This window comes from Dermacentor silvarum, chromosome 6, assembly GCF_013339745.2.
Source record: "Dermacentor silvarum isolate Dsil-2018 chromosome 6, BIME_Dsil_1.4, whole genome shotgun sequence".
Taxonomy (NCBI): Eukaryota; Metazoa; Arthropoda; class Arachnida; order Ixodida; family Ixodidae; genus Dermacentor; species Dermacentor silvarum.
The window spans coordinates 94147661-94165696 of NC_051159.1; the positions used below are offsets into that span (position 1 = coordinate 94147661).

At 42.3% G+C, this 18036-nt stretch overlaps 1 protein-coding gene across 1 annotated transcript in view; it reads left to right on the plus strand.

The window, feature by feature from the left end:
- Positions 1-18036, plus strand: part of LOC119456789 (uncharacterized) — a 72940-nt gene that overhangs the window by 35509 nt on the left and 19395 nt on the right. Inside the window, exons 15-16 of the mRNA XM_037718606.1 lie at positions 1510-1615; positions 9649-9819. Of these exons, the coding sequence (XP_037574534.1) occupies positions 1510-1615; positions 9649-9819 (277 nt within the window). The remainder of the gene's footprint in view (positions 1-1509; positions 1616-9648; positions 9820-18036) is intronic.

Genomic DNA, 18036 nt, shown 5'->3' on the forward strand with positions numbered 1-18036 from the left:
ACCATACTTCATCTATTTGTAGTACTCAATAACATAAAAAACAAGAACACACACAAAAAAACATAACTATGTGGTGCCATTTTAAACATTCTTTAGAGGTTTATATTAGGATACATGGTGTGAGGAGCTCTTTTCTGAGGTTACTAACAGTTCTAACATATTTGCATGTGTGTATGTCAAGTTTTAATTTTAATTGGATAGGATGCATATTGGAAACACAGCACTGCTTGTTTTGTATTGTTTTTTTTTTTCTTTTTTAGATGTTTTAGGTTTTACAACTTCTCTCTGAAGAAGACAAACTTCATTTCAAATAGTACCTATTGTCAGTTCAGTGCCTTTACTGCACCGACAGTGGGTCCTACTACTGAAACGAGATGTAATGTAGTGTAAATTCAGTTTGGTCTGAAATTGTTGCAAGTACTATTTCCTCCCGATGTAACTCATGTCATATGCATTAATATGCATCTTCAAATATTAGTAGACATTCTTACTTCTCGGGCTATTTGCGCAAATGCCAACTAAAGGTGTCCTGCTGATCGCTCCTGGTAGAATTAACACAGGAAAAGGCTTAAATACCATAAAACATGCTTAAATAATCTTTTCTTTTCTCACTAGCTTTTCTTGTGCTCAGAACCTGAGGATGTTATAATCTGGAAAATCTCTTAGTGCATTTCAGCTCTGCATTGCAATGAAACATCTTTGCTTATTCTAAACGGACCTCAAAACTGCATTAAAGCAATCCTTTGCTTAGCTATCATTTGTAACAGCAGGACAATGGGCATAAAGTAGGATGGACAGGCTTAAAAGAACAAAAGAGAAAAAGCTAGGTCAGCTGTATTTGTAAATTACCCTCAGTCAATACCAAAAAAGCCACTCTTACCAAGACAGTAGCCTTAGTAAGCCAGACAAAATACCAAAACAAAAGACAGCTGGTAATGTCGCGTTAAAGTTCTCGCGCCAGCTTGCAGTGGTGTCATCGATTTTGATCGCGTCTGCTTGAGCCTAGTAAAGTATTGGACTATAAATTGGAATGCATTCTATTCTAGAGGAGGCAAATACTGTAGAACTTGACAAGTTTCAAAAATTTTTACATTACCAGAACGGCCCAAATACTAAAAAATACGTCAAAATTCGTGACATCACACAGACGTACTGGTGCTGGGGTTTCAGCGTAAATGGAAGTTTAGCCTTAATTTTTTTTCTCATAATCAACCTTTTACCATAAACTTAAGAAAAGTAGAGTTTTTAAAGATTGCTTTATTATTCTAAACTGAATATCATTTCTAGTAGTCAGTGTCCCAGTAATCATTCTGACCTGTTGGCTTATATAGTAATTGCAGAACCAGCATTATTCCTGCAATAATTTAGGCCATCGTATTTTTTAGTTGCCTTAGGTGCTTCTTGCTGCTTCTGGAGCCATGCTTTATGTGGTGCTTAGGTGCAATGAGTGCTTTGTGTCCTACTGTAGCTCCGAACACCCCAATTTTTGTGGTTGTCCCGTGGCTGCAGGTGGATGACACATCTCTCTCCATCTCACCAAGCAGCCTGCGAAATCAGAACCAGCACTCTGGCGAGAGGAGCATCTCTTCATCATGCAGTGAAGCAGAAGGGGAAGGTAAAGGTAGTTTTTCATCATAAACTTTTTCTCTCCAAACATTTTCTCTGCAAAGGTACATTCAAAGGCCTGACAGGTCTAGGATGAACACAGAAATGCTCTAATTACAAATTACAATGTACATCAGCCAGAGCTTGTATGATAAGGAAAAGCATCACACCTCTTGCGAAACATGCCCATGTGCACTACCATTTGTGCTTTTTGTTTCCTTTGTTGAAAAAAATGCAGAGAACAAGAGAGAGAGAGAGAGAAGAGACTTTATTTGCACCCGTCAACTAGATGACGGGGTAGAGGCTTCAGCCTAAACCCACACTCATCCTCCCTAACCGTCGACCGGATCCCTTGGGACGCGGCGGCGGTCAGGGCGAGACCGATGACTTGCCGTTGTGCATTTTCTTCTTCGTTGAGTAGCAAGGACTCCCAGGATTCTCTGCATCTATCTGGCTCATCAATATTAGGACAGGTCCAAACCATGTGGACTAAGTGCGCTATACCATTACAATGCGTACACCGAGGGCTATACACCGAGGGATGCCATTTGCTCAACAGTTGTGGGTTTGGAAATACCCCTGTTTGCAGTTTCCTCCACATAACTTCCTCGCTTTTGGTAAGGTTCTTATCCTCTCTCGGGTAAGTCTTACGCCCCAGCTTATAATGGTTAAGAATTTCTTGAAAAGTGCTCAGATCGTCAGCGGCCTGTAGGGGTTCCTCGCTTGGGGGTGTTGTCGAGACAGCGCTGGAATCCCGGAAAGTGAGACCTCGGGCCAGCGCATGCGCCTTCTCGTTCCCTCGCAAACCCTGATGAGCCAAAGTAAACAATGGACCGCGAAGCACGTCGTTGTTTGTTGTTTTAATGCGTTGGCATTCTTTGGGTGCTTCACGCAGTTACCTCTCGCCAACTTGGGTCACTGAATGCCACTGAGTGTGCAGCAAGCAAGCAAATAATTCTCAGTGTCCGCAGGCACCGGTGTGCCACGCTTCTAATCTCGGAGGCCACATGCGAACTTCTCGGCAGTGCCACTATATGACAGAGCGAGTCCAGAAAGAAGTGTGAGAGAGGCGCCGTGCATTTCAGAGTCCATGCACAGGCTTTGCATAGGTAGCGCCAGATGGTGCTAAGTGTTCTTAGGGAAGCGTGAAAGAGGAGTCCTGCTATAGTCAACATCTCTTACATAACCTGTTTCGACGGTGGCAACACGTGTCGCTAAATTGCTTCAATGCGAATGCATTATGGTCGACAGTCATCGCGAAATGGGTTCTGCTGCAATGTTTTGTTCGTGTGGCTTCTTTAAAAAGTGTAAATAATGTGTATCAACGAGGATTCGTGTAGTCAAGTTCATAAGATGACATGATTTCTCATTATCGGTCTCGTTGTCTATATATCTTGCTGGGAGTTATTTCGCTTGTTTGCATTCAAAAGGAGACCACTGCCTGTGTTAATTGTTTGTGACAGTTACTAGGCAAATTCCACACTTTGGGTTGACAGAGACTCCAAGAACCCCAATTTCTCACCCGGTTTTCCTCTTTAAGTATAACACCCAATGTGCACCTCGTCCCCCCTCCCCATAAAAAAAAATGGATACAACTCAACAATAAACAACCCTTTATACAACCCAACAATGAACAACTCTTTATATATTGTAATGTGCAGTATATACTTCTGCATTCAGTGAAGTGACTTGGTGAACTTAGCAAGAAATGTTTGGGCACGCATCTGATCACCACAATCATAGGCAGCTGAAGCATGACCACTGCATTAATGCAAAGGTCCCTTTCTCAATGGTGTCCAGATATGTATGCCCTTTGAAAAAGACAGCAGGAGAACATTTGTCATAATGATAGAAAGGTTTGTTAGATATTGAAGGGAATTGTTACAGCACTGGCCAGGCACACTTTGGCCATATTTGGAACATGCACCACAAAACACCAATATCATCATCATAAATTGTTGCAAATACATCTTTTCTAAGGAACACCTAAATAAGCATATGGGAAAAGGGACAAATGCTGTCATATTTTTCCATTGAGACTTCACCCTGTGCCATGCTTGTTAACAACCCAACTTCTTCACAACCTGTCATCACAACATGACTATGTTGTTGCCGTCATGTAGTGTCGAGCAGTGTCGTGCCCACAAGCTCTAGTTGAGCGCACTCTTCATAGAGAAAGCCACCAACCTGTGGCAGAGACTGAAAACAGAGCAAGTGCGGAGCGGGTCGCCCAGACCGACAGAGTAGGATTGAACAAGGCGTGAAATAAACAGAAGTGTCGTTTTTCTGTCAGTCTCGCCTGTTGTTTTTCCTATTGGCAACACGACATGGTGGAAGCGATAAATGGGGGCAAGGAAGAAGATGACTGGGAACCGGTAAACCACAGAACATCCAGCATGCAAGACGTAAACCCTGTCAAAAAAAGCAATTGACTTTAATTGGGAAATTTCCAATTGGTACCAATGCGAACATTTCCAATCATAAATTAGTACATAACTGGACTAATTGAACCAACTGGAATGAGATCAACTGGTTTTTGTTGGAGTGACCAATTATACCCAATGGGTGACAATTGGTTGGAATGACCAATTGCACCAATGGGCAATACCAATACACATATATACCCCACAAAGCAAGCCTAAAAGGATTCCAGCTGTCAGAAACCGGTTTTCTATAGCCTTAGTACTGCATGCATATATAGCTATAACTCATTCCAGTTTCCTTGAATGGGTTCATAAACTGAGAGTGTTTCCCAGTTGGTTATGTTCTAGCTAGTTTATTCCTATTGGTAGTCCAATTAGACTCAGTTGGGAATGTAAGGTGGGCCTAGCTGGTTCAAACTGGCAAGTCCACTCGGACTCGATTGGTTTCACTTTGACTCGATTGTAACCATTTGGAACTAGGGATTTTCCAATCAGTTCCAATTGGGTCCAGTTCATTTCAATTGGCAACTCCAATTGGTTTCTCCTCTGACCTAATCAAAACCGTTTGGAAGTAAGGATTTCCCAATTGGTTCCTATTGGTCCTTGATGATTCCTATTGAAAAACTAATTGAAGTCAATTGTTTTTTTGTTTTTTTTTTTTGACTGGGAAAGAAGACAGTGCTGCACGAAGCGAAGCGGCGCCACAACAACATGGCAGGAACTTCTTTCTATTTACTATTGAACTGCCCGAAAAGTTGGACTTCAGAGATCCCAACGACAGCAAGCACTGGATTGCAAAGTGGGAGCGGTGCCATATCATGTTCTGGTCTTCATACGCGTGACGCCGAAACACAAGTGAGCACTTTTCTGTACATGATAGGAAAAGGAGCTGAAGACGTCCTATCATCCTTAAAACTAAAAGACACTGAAGTCGCTTACTATGCCACAGTCAAGAGAAAGTTGGAGAAACATGTCATTCCGTACATGAACATGATTTTCGAGCAAGCAAAATCCAACCACAGGAGGCAGTGGCCAGGTGAAAGTGCTGAATCCTTCATCACGGATCTACATAAGCTGGCCGGAAGGAAGAGCTCGTTCGCAACTGTGTCGTCATTGGTTTGAGTGAGAGCTGCAATTGGATCCAAAGCTCATGCTACAGTTGGCTGCGAAGATAGCACGCAACTTCGAAATCATCAAAAACACCAGAGTGAACTATTTGAGGCCACAAAAAATGCAACGTTGGGCAGGGTGCATACAGATCATTGAAATCTTTGAAAACCCTTGAAATTGAAATGTGCATTTTCAAGGCCCTTGAAAGTCCTTGAATTATTTTCCTTCCTTGAAAATCCTTGAATTTCGTGAGCAATTCACTCTGATATCGACATTGCGACCTCCTTTCTGTGGTAGATCTGCGTCGATCTGACAAACTCCCCATTTCAGAAACAATACGCCGGCACGAGCACACATGGTTTTGCAGAACTGCACGGAGAAAATAAAAGGCTTCACCGCGTCAAACCGCGAACGGAGCAAGAGACCCGCACCGCGCTTCGGAGAGGACTCAGCTGGAAGTGTTTACGCTGCTTTCCTCACCCTATTGTTCGTTTCACTCCTCGCCCGTCGGTCTGCCTTGTCCCACTTTCACTCTTGCACGCTAGGTGAAGCTAGTGAAGCTAAAGAGAGCTATAGTGGAGCAACCTTACCACTGATGCTCAGTGCCTTCGGGTGGAGGTTTGTTATAACATTATTTATGATAATATAAGTGCAATAACATTACCTATGTTAAGCGTTTTGGAAATGTTTGGTGAACCAACTCAGCTAATTCTGCAGAAGCCTGAGCAGCTGTTGTGAGTGTTCGTTGTGTTAACTTTTAATATTGTGTACTTGAGAAATGATGAAGACAAGACATGTTCTACAAAATTGCAATATACATCTATTTGTTATAATATAATGGATGTTTAGCAAGACTACACTGAATGGTTTGGAAATGTTCGGTAAACTTGCCCAGGTAATACTGGAGAAGTCAGAGTAACCGTTGGGAGCATTCATTGTGTTTTGTCAACTTTTTTTTTTTGGTATTGTTGTGAACTTGCAAAGGGTGATCAAGGCTAGACATTATTAACATCATTGGGATATACATTTATTTCTTTTTATTTTAGTGCAATAACCATATGCTGAATGTTTTGAATATTTTTGGTGAACTTTACCCAGCCTATACTGGAGAAATCTCAGCTGCAGTTGTAAGCGTTCATTTTGTGTTGTGATCTTGAGAAGTTATCAAGGCTAGACATTTTTATTATAATTGTGATATAGATTTATTTATTGTAAGTGTAATAAAACTAGTCATTTTTGGAAATGTTAGAGTAAGGAAATCCTACTTTGGATGCCGCTTTGAGTCCTTAAAATACCGGTGACAGGTCGGGGAAAGTCCTGGATTATCCTTGAATTTTTGCCTTGGAAACCTGTACGAACCCTGGTTGGAAGAACTATGATAACAGAAGGAACAAAGGGACTACAGATATGCACCGCAGAAGTCGAGCAAGCTTCCTGTGGGAAACCGAACCATGCAAAACATGTGCAAATGATGCGACAGAGTTCAGCAGCATATCAAAGATGCTGCGCCCAGCAACAGGAAAACAATGCAAGAATGGTGGAAAGATAGGACACTATGCGATAGTGCGCCTGTGGGACGACAAACCAGCGTAAACCAGTGCTCGAGAGCGTTTACAAGCATGTGGAAGAGTGGAGCACACACAGAAGAGGTCGTCCTAGGTGAACTTTCGGACAGTAACAACCAGGAGGCGTGGTACATTGTTGCACTTGTGGATGGACACTCGGTCCATTTCAATGTCAACAAAGGGGCAGATGTCACGGTCATCCTTGCCTCACAGTATGACAAGAGCAGTATGGGCGAGTTGGTGCCTGTGGACAAGAAACTCTTTGGCCCTGGAAGAGCACCCATCAAGACGAATGGAATGTTTGATGCCACAGTCATTTGGCAAGGAAGCTCAACATATCAACACATGTTTGTACATAATACAAGGACTGCAAACAGCACTTCTAGGATGACCAGTCATACGCTCTCTTGGTGTCTTTGCACAGCTATGGGCAATCGAAGTTGGAACAAGCAGCCAAACACGGCTAGGAATGTCACAAGGGAGACCCTAGTTCTGCACGCTGTTCAGTGGGCTAGGTGAGATGAGAACAATTTACAAAGTGACGCTGTAACCAAATTCCTCTCCGTATGCAGTTGCTGTGCCTCGACAGGTTCCGGTTCTGCTGCTTCCAAAAGCCAAAGAGGAGCTTGAATGGATGAAAAAAAGCTAGGAGTAATTAGACAAGTTGAACATGCAGCACCATGGTGTGCACCAGAGGTTACTGCAAAGAAACAAAATGACGAGATGAAGATTTATGTTGACTACACGCACAACTAGCAAGTGGTTTGCGAGTGAGTGATCATGCCGACAGTGAAAGAGAACTTGACCAAGCTGACTGACATAATACTGTTCACGAAGCTGGCGGGGCTAATGTCGGAGACTGGTGGATGCCACTTGCACCCGAGTCACAAGGTTTGACCACTATCATAACACCGTTTGAAAGGTTCCCATTCCTGTGTCTACTTATTGGGATCGCAACAGCCCACGAGCTCTAGTTGAGCGCACTCATCATGAAGGGTGCCACCGACCAGTGGCGCACTGACGGGGGAGGATTCGGGGGTTGTAACCCCCCCTGAGGCCGACTTAACCCCCCCTTTCGTTTAACCCCTTTTCTTTCCTTACGCATTTCAGTACTGCAACTAACATGTAAGACGCGCAATCGTCTGCACACTCGCAAAAAGCGCATTTTTTTGACAATTTCCCGTGAAGAAATCGAAATTAGTGCTGTTTAGATGGTGTGGTGGAATAGTTCGGCACGTATGTCTGTGTGCAGTCAGGCGGTAATAAACGTCAGAGACGCACGAACGGATTTAAACGAACATTTATATAACATGATGGGACTGAAACAAGACAAACACTAAACACAGCATACAGAGCAAAAGTCCTCAGGGCCGCCTCAGGTACCGCAGCAGGAGCTCCCGGAACAGCGCACTGGTCCTGCGTCTTCCAGTCACGAGCCCGCTCTGCCCGTCCGGCACCCACGTCTTCTTCTTCCTTTTTCTCTTGCTTCGTTTTTTTTTTTTGAGCGCTGCCAAGCGCGCAAGCTGCCCCTGATGATGATGTCCCCAGCACATGGCTCGTACCCACTTTGAAGCTGTCCCTAGCTCGCCTTCTTCTGTTTCTTCATTCTTCATTCACATGTCTCGATAGTTGTCAAACCGTCCACGCACATACACAACACTGATAAGGTCACTGCACTACAGATGGTATTGGCAAACTGTCAACCCCCCCCCCCTGGCAGAGATCCTGGGTGCGCTACTGCCACCGACCCGTGGTGAAGACCAAAAACAAAGCATGCGAAGTGGGTCACCCGGACCGGTAGAATAGGACTGAACATGTCATGAAATAAACGCAAGTTGATGGGTCCGAGGAAAATCGTTGCAGTTAGTAGAGTTAGTACTGCTACTGAACTCACTTATCCTCCACTACATAATGCATACCCTTTGTTGTGGCTTCACAGCAAAACGCTTTATTTGTGACTAGATGCAGCGGAAAATGTCTGCTTCAAAACACATGCTCCAAGCATTCGCTCAAAGTGGTGATTAAATTTTTTTTTATAGAATCGTTAGAGCTAGCTTAAAAGGGCCCTGAACCACTTTTTATCAAAGTTGAGAAATGCATTCTAAGTTAAATTAGACTATTTCAGAAATACTTTGCCGCAAAATTTTCTTCAATGCAGAGTTATTGGCAATCAAAGGTACCGCCCCTTCTTCAATGATTTGCACTGCGAAGGTTATGGCGGAGTGAGGTGCGCCCACAACGCTTCGCCTAGTGAACGTCGCCATGGCGCACAGTTCAAACTTTATTTTGGATGTTCACGTAGACGCCACTATTTCTACGACACCTACGACGCACCAAACGTGGTTGTCCTCAGTGAGCTGTAGTGCGCTCAGCCAGTGGACTTGTCGCGGCCCCCGCGGCGGCCACGGTATCTACACTACGTAGCGGACCACAGCTACATGCAACTGCAGAGGTTGCTTCGTGCACGACAGGGCTAGAGTGCGTGCTTGCACTCATATCCTCCTTTCTGGCTGTGCTACGTGGTGCGGACCGGCTTTGTCCTGCACCAGCTTGACTGATCGATAGTAACCACATCCAATTTGTGCACTTTGAAGCGCTGTGAATAGCTCATTACGAAGCGAAGTCTGCCAAGGCATCTAACCAGGAGTGGCCAGGAGTGAGCGCGTGCATGTGGTCTGACCTTAAGTTTTGCATGTTTTGAGGCTAGTTGAGTGTTCAAAACTAGTCGAAATTAGTGGGACCCGACGGCAACCATTATGCAGGGTGGGCAAAGTTTAATTACTCTCCTTCCCCACCCCACTTTTCTCATTGAAAATAATGCTGTGCTCATTGCTGTCTAGAACACAAAGAAATGCCCCAGTCTGATGCAAATATCTGACACGTTCATTCTAATGCATAGAAACTTGCTGCATGGTTCTTTAGCTTCACTGTTTTCAACAATGCAGGTAGCCCAGAAAAACCGAAGAAACGGACATTACTGGGCAAAATACGGAAACGGCTCAGCTTCAAGAAGAATCGCTCCAAGTCAATGGAAGCTCGGTCAGATGCTGACGCACACAGCCGCAGTAGCAGCCGTAGCATCTCCACCGACCGTGCAAAGTCAGTGCCACTTGGAAGTAAGTGTCCTGAAGCGCAATACTCAAATTTCAAATATGCTTTGTGCTTTGCATGCATTTCAATAGGGCTGGCCTAAATGCACACTGTCACCGCAGCATGGCCAAGCTATTTCTTTTCTTGCACGAAGAAAGCATTGATCCACACAAAGCCTGAAGGTTTTAATGCAGCAAAAGAAGCAGTGTGTGCACTGGTAGGATTGCTTAATTAACTTACATTTGTTGCACTCTTTCCAACAAGCTTGCTAGCTAGCTCATTGTAACGGGCCACACAAAATTGTTGATTAAAGTTTATCATTGAGATTGAAGATTACATTTGTGTAGATTCTTTACATGCAGTCTTAATATAGGATTTACTAATGTGGAGCTAATAATGTATAGTTAAGTTTGGTGAAGCTTCTGTGTCCTGACACAGAGCAAGAAAAGTGCGGGAGTACTTCATATTAAATAGTACAGTGCTGTCAGGGGCTTTTCCCATAAAAATATAGGCTGCAAAAGCATTTTAGTGCGAAGCTTTATATGTCTAGGCGAAATCGTATATGGCTAGGTGAAACTGCCTGTGTACAGAAAACTATCATCATCAGCATTGTCTCGAGCGTTGTCGTCTTCTTCTGCAGCTGGCTCGTTGGCGCTCCTCAGGTTGCGCTCTTGCTCATGCTCGGCATGCGCTCGTGCCACTGCTCCCGCGTTCGTCGTCTTCGTCTGCTTCCACAGCTGGCTGCGTTGCCGCTAATCATTCCAACATAGAATATAACTTCTCTTCTGTCATCGTAATGGGAAGGCTGCGTTTACAGGACCTCCTTATTAAGAGACATTGCTTAAGGGGGTATGAGCTATGCGTTCTTACGTAACAGACAGAGTTAATTTTGGAGCAATTTAATTTCGAAGAATCGCAAGCGGCAATGGCGGGTGAATGCTGCTAACCACGCTACCAAGCAAACTCGACACATCAAACGCAAGTGACAACGGCGGACTGCGGGCATACCGTCAGTGACGTTGTTTCCTCCGTCGCCGCCGAACGTGTGTGTAACCTCATAATTTAGAACTAATTTAATGAACCCTCGGGATTAATCCAGTGATAAACACCGGGGCCGCAAGTTTCAGCTTTGCTGGTTAACCATCTTCACGGAGTGGAAGGGCCAATGAATTTTTTCTTGGAGTAACAATAGCTTTCGGGAACAGTGTCTCTATTTGTAACACGAGCAGCAAAATACATATGAAGATTTAAACTTCGCAAGAATTACTCAGGTGAAGTCATTGTACAAGTGCTATTTATAATGTCCTCAATGATTCGTTATAAAATTAAAAAGTGCCTAATTTCATTAAGATAATTGGAAGGAGCACACATTGGAAACTGTCCATGGGGATCGATATGAGGATACGGTACGGGGATCGATACCCAGCACCTCCACCAAAATGTTGCAGGAAGAAAGCAGGCCCACGAGTGTAGAAGAATGTATATTTACAAGTGGCAACGGCCAGAGTCTTCGTCTTCCTCTCGTTCGCGTCACCTTCTTCTTTCCCTTCACCGTAACATCATCTTTAAACAACTAAAATTGTGCTGTTTGTTGGTTGGACCTAACTTGAGCTGTCATTATGGCTAGGAGCTTTTGCTTTCACTATATTAAATGGCACCATCAAAACATTGATTTACAGAATTTTCACAAGGTACTGCTGAGTTATCAGAAATGTATAACTCAAACTGAACCTATTTCTCAATACTTGTTTCTAGCCGCCAAAATATCATAGCTGTATGCATTTTTTAAAAGAATGTTTGTGGCTTATGTTGACTGTGTCCGATGATTACTTAATTCACTAGTGATGCTTTATTTTACTTGGTATCATAAGACTAGACCAAAATCACATTGCCACCTAACGTATGTGTTGCTTAAATATCCATTTCATTTTGCTTATACTGATGATGCCGGCTGAGAATACTTAGACTATAGCCATGACTTAAGTGCGTTAAAGATCTTTATGTCACTTCTTGTATAAGGCAGCTATTGAAATGAGCGATTTACCTTGTCCTGTTTACTCTGTAGTGAAAATGTTTATTTGAAGAAGATGAAGGAGCTTGGCTAACGAAAAAAAAAAATTTGATTATTTCCAAAATAACAAAGATCTAGACAAACATTAAATATATTGACTTCGGTGAATCCTCTGCAGGCCTCAACTATTTCATAATTTAATTTTATATAGCAACCTGTATTTGCTCTGCAACTTCTCTAATAAAGTGGTCATGTGTACATTTTCAATTTCAGCCTCAAATGTCAGTTTCCATAGGCTAGTGCAAGGTATGTGAGTTATAGTGATGAGTTTTCATTTGCTCCTGCGATACCAGAGGGCATCTAAGACACAAATACGGTATGTAGTCATCGAAGGTACAAACGAATGAGCATCATTTGGTCAAAGTATTAATCTTTTGCCTGTAATTTCGTGACATAGCTTAATAAGCAAGAACCCACCGTGCTTTGTAAAAACTGAAAACAGAAAGATGGATAGTCAATCTTTGCAAAACCCTCTAAGTAAAGCAAATCACCTGTACACACAAACACTTGCTTCTGTATGTGCTTTGTGAATTGTGGCCAGCGCATTTCACGATTATTTGTTTAAGCAGCACTGCAGCACAAAACTGCTTTCTTGCACACATCTCTCTCGTTCTCGTTTCCCCTGTCACTCTTTGTCTTTCTCTCTTTCGCTCTTGCAGTCTGCAGCGTAACGGTATAAATCACTTTTCTCCCTACTTTTTTCACCACTGCACATTTCTTGAACTGCGACCTCTTTTGACATACATTCCATCTCAGTAGTTCCCTTCAGTACTGCCAAAGCTACACAGTGTAATGAAGTGGCACCAGTGGGTTCTACCACTCTGGAAAACAGTACCATTCATGAAAAGCATCTTTTTGTGTAATACTACTTGATATGGTCATGACCTGCCTACTGATGGTGGGAAGTATTTTTATGCATTACACAGACAGCGTTTTATGTTTAAGGCCTGCTGTTTCTTTTTAGCATGCTTTCACTTTGCCTTGTTTCTCCCTTTGACCCTTCTCATGTTGAGAACAGGGTGTGGTCAATCTCTGTCCATACGATGGAAGCTCGAGTACGAGCAGTGTCAGTGTATCAGGATGCATGTACGAACAGGGCACTCAACTATGTAAATTATTCTGTCTGCTAACAGTCATTTCTACATCATATAATTTAATGCACTTATTCTTACATATTGTTATGGCTTTATGACTTATAATAATATAGCACTGATGGCATAGTGATTACAGTCAAACATCGATAACACGAGAGACATTATACAGTTTTAGTTTAGCGTGGTTACCGGAATAGTGGGCGTACCGGAATAGCGGGATCGAAATGCGCATGCGCAGAATGCTAAACGAGCCATACCGTTTACCGTGCGCACGCTATTTCTCAGAGTTAACATTATCGTGTTAGCGTGTTTACGTAGTGTACGTAAAACATGGCGGCGGTGCCGGCCGCCCGCTTCGAACTGAATTTGGAGTTGCTGTTGAATAATTCACTTCGTTGGTAGGAAATGACTGCGTAAATGGCTTTCACTTACCTTCAGGCAGGATCGACAATATGTTTTTATGGATAATTTAGCAGAGTTTTCGAGATCGCTTCTCGTTTCGAACGCGCCTAAGCCTAACGAAAAAAAATTTTCTCCGAGATGTGAGCGCCACCTGTCGATAAAGTCGGGAGATAGGCGCGACGACGGCATATGGCCTCTGAGATTGGAGGATTTCGGAGGCTCTGGTAGACAGCTTGTACTGCTTGTCTGTTTCGCTGCAGATCGGCAGACATGGCAAGTAAAAATACAACACGCTCCTGGCTTCCATTGCGCTGCCTCTCGCACTTTCCGGACGCACACACACATAGACTTAGGTGCCCTATGTATGCGAAATTCAAAGCGTAATGGAATAGCATCCCGCACGTAAACTACGCTATCACGCTATACTAAAACTCTCTTTCTACAAAGTTCGTTTGCGGAACGGTAACGCTATTTCCCGTAACCCCGCTATTACGCTAACGCTAAACTAAAACTGTCTAATAAAAAACACAGAGGGCTCGTCACCCACAGTCTGGATCAATGGATTAGGCCGACTGCTCAGACTGACATCTGGTGCACGTTATTTTCATTGTGGCACTTTGAGTGTGAAGCCAAACTGCAAGGCCGCCACTCGAATTTTTCGTTTGATTTTATTTACATATTATTTTTTCACCTATCCTACACTTATTCCCACTCCCTCTCCCTAGGCCAGAGAGCCATCCTGTGTAATAAAGTTTTACTCACTCAGATAAAACAAATTATTATATATAATGAAGTAAATATAAACTTTTTCACTGATATTGACAGGGCAAAGAACATGTGCTAAGATGAATATCGTATATAACAAAGGTATTTTTTTGTCGAATTCAATTTCATTATAAATGACGCTTGACTGTAATGTTTTTGTTTGATCTACTTGCAATTGACTGTCAGGTGAAAACACTGAGCAAGCAAGAACCAGAGCTAATCCATACACGAATGCACTACGGCTGTCGTTCAAATTCACTATTGGTTAAAGCTGTAGCTTCCATACTGCTGATGGGAATTACTGAGATAGGGTCTAGTCTTTAAATATTGCCAGTTGAAATATTCATGTCACATAGAACAAGGTGTTTTTCATTACCTCAACATAGTTCCTGCTCTTTCATCTTTCTAGGAGATTTCGCACCTAAGCTTTAGTGCACCTTTTCCACTACCTTAAAGGCATTTAACAATTATCTTATGCTTGGGGAATTTAGCTGGCATTCTGGTAAGCATAATCCTGTGACAAGGATTCACTGTAAGCCCATGTTTTGTAGGTCATGAAGAATTTTGTAGCTGGGGGAGATATAAAGAGAAAATGCGAAGTTGTTGTGCACTCTGGTGCATCATGTAACAGCATTTTTTTTTCTTTTTTTTTTTCTGCATTGGTTTAGACCTATGTGCATGCATTCGGACAACTTCGATCTGACTTCTGTGGAAGTGGTACATATGAGCAAATTCTATGGCCATTTACAGCCTTGAACACCTTGTTAGCTAAATGACATTCTCCTGAAAATGGCTGAAAGCTTTCGAACAGTAAATTGGTGAATTATTTTGTCGCAAAAAAAAAACACCTGCCTTGATGCAATGAGGGCTGTATCTTGATTGCTTTTTGAAGGTGCCCTAAAACACTTTTTGAACATAGTAAGAAAATGTTGTCGATCTGTCGTAAAGGCTGCTGTGAACATGGGAGCAAAATAATATACTGCACTGCATGCAGCAGGGAATTTACAACCTCATGTCAAAAACAGCAAGAAATTGCTTGCTCTCGCTTCTGCAATGACGTCATGCAGCATCGTCTAGAGCAGCTGGCCCACCAACGCTACTGGCTGATTTCGTATCGCGAGAGCATTCTCAATGACACATAATTGTTAATTTTAAGTTAAGTAAATGAAAAATATATGTGTCTGGGATGTCAGAAAGACAGAAGAACCATTTCATCTTTGCACTGCGCCTAGCTGTGTCAGGTGCACATGGCCTCCAAGATGGCAGCGGCATGCTGCGAAGCACAGTCTACCGTGGCCGCCATGGGGTGCCGTGATAACCCCTTTCGCTGTCGCTACACTCAACTTATAGCCAGAGCTTTGTCCTCTTGGCTTCTCTGATGCATAGTTTCCAGTGCACTAGGGCAGATGAAAAGAGACATAAAGCGGCGTATTGGTGTGATAACTCCATTTATATTTGAAAGATGCAAAAAATGTTTGCTGCATGAGATTCGTGAGACAACTTTCTTTGATAGTGAGGTCATTCTATGATTAGTTAAAAAAGTGTTTCAGGGCACCTTTAATAGACATGCCTGCAGAAACTATTCTTGTTCACATTATAAACAGCAACATCCTTTCTTTATCTTTTTCAAAACGCTCTTCTACATGATCATCCTAATATTTCAGAAACTTGGCTAAAGATAATCTTTAAAAAATTCCCACAATTTGTACTTGCATTTCATTTATTGTTCACTTAGTTATGCTGATATTTCTAACTTGCAGCTTTCAGTGTTTCTGTGCATTGTTTAGTTTACAATGTATTCTGTCATGTCACCTCACATGGGTACATAAAAGCCTTTGATATTTATGCAGAAAGCCTGTTCATTTTTCAACTTAATGCGCATTATTGATAATCGTCTGCATCTCCAAATTAATGACTATTGCATTTTTTGACTCCGCATGCATTTCTGAGATGTTGTTGCATAAAAGGTAAGGCCTAAACTTTCTTGGATCACACATTTCTTCACTGAGTGTATGTACTCAGCCTTGGGCACACATAACTTCCTGCACACTTCAAACTTGCACAATGCACTCACTGAACACATTTTGAGGTGTACGGTTAGCTTACTTACTCTTTCTTGCCCAAACTGCAATGATTATCTACAAACTATCACTTTCAAAATCTGTATTTGTAAGCAGAAGCAGATCAAAGGTGTTAGTATAGTAGACTGTAGTATCAGTAGCCACCTTTATTTTTGCACCCAAGACTGGTGTCTGTGAAAACTATCCCATTTGTATGCCATTATTGGAATTTCAGTTCATTGAGCACTGGTTTTGTAGCAGGCACCAATTTTTCTAACTTACTGCTGTTGTCATAGGTAACTCAGAGCATTATATTATTCACTGTGTGAAATATGACAACATTTTACAAACCTTAATTTCTTGCTTATGTAGTGTTTTGAGGATACGTAAAGGGGAACGTGAGGCATGTGTCAGATGCAGCTGCCAGTATTCTGAAAGCCATAGAGTAGCGATATAAAAAACACAGAGAATACTTTCCTTTCTGGTATTTCTGTCGATGCCTAACTTGTCTCTACTTTATTATGGTCTGCCTATAAAGCAGATTTTTGAACTGTTTGTTCTGATGCTGAACGATTTGCAGCACTCTTTCTTTTTTTTTTCATTTTTCGATATTTGTTGATGATTGGATGACAGTTACTGCCTCCATGTCGCTTCCTTGTTTTGTGTTAGCTGAAGATGTGTTTCCCTCTCTCGAGGGTGAAATAAAACAAGAACATGCTGAGCCAAATGTGCCTAAAGAAACTGATACTAGTATTTTCAGCTATTGCACTCTGCTTCTCTGGCTCATAATTGTCAGATCAGCTGTGAACTCCAGAACTGAACATGAGAAATTACAGAGCAGCCAGACGAAATATTCAGCAATCCTCTGATAAAGCAGGGTATGACACTAATCCTTTGGCTCACACCGATCGGCAGAAAGTTTAATTAATCTCACCTTTTCTTTTTTTCTTCTTCTCTTACAAGAAAATTTTGCCTATAGCTATCAAGACAGCCATTGGCAGTGGTAATTTCTTTCCAACAGCAATCGCTGCATCGCACTTTCAGTATGGAGCCTTTGTGCTCGACTAGAGAGGACACTGCTCAACCTACACCTACTGTCACCGTTTCTGTGTGCCATGAAAACCTAATACTGTAACCTTTAAGCGCGTTCACATTCGTGTGCAGTCATAGAATGTTTTGGGTAGTAAAATATGTGAGTCATAACCGCACAGCACTAAAACATGGGCACAACCATGAAGCTGTACCACCACTGGAAGTCTGTGTGCAATGTTGGCTTTTCACTGACTTGTGAACGCTGCCACTGTAGTCATCAATGTTACCACTGCTCTAACTATAAATTCGCATGTGAAGAAATGGGGTGAGCCTAAGGCACATTCACAAGCATTAACAAGTTGCCAGGCACGTTATTGCGACTAAATTTACTGAAGCGTGTAAACATCCAGACAGATTCAGATGACTGCTTGCCACTGTAAAAGTGCACTGCTGTGCATTGCCATTGCCAGGCTGTTTTTGTCTACCTTGATGTCATAGAATCATGTCAAGGTTGCAAAAAAGGTAATCCAGTCCTATTGGGCTAGTTCTTTCTAAGCACCTATTAGCACCATTAAAAGCACCATTAAAAGGTGACATGATCATCTCTCCTGTCTCTTTAGTGCTGCCATGATGTACATTCACTTCAGTTATATATATATATATATATATATATATATATATATATATATATACATACATACATATGTATAGAGGGCCCATGGTACATTTTATTTTCACAGCACATTTGCACATGAGTCTAGAGACATAGTCAGCGACAGATATATGAAGCAATTAAGCTTTCTTAATTGCAATATTTGT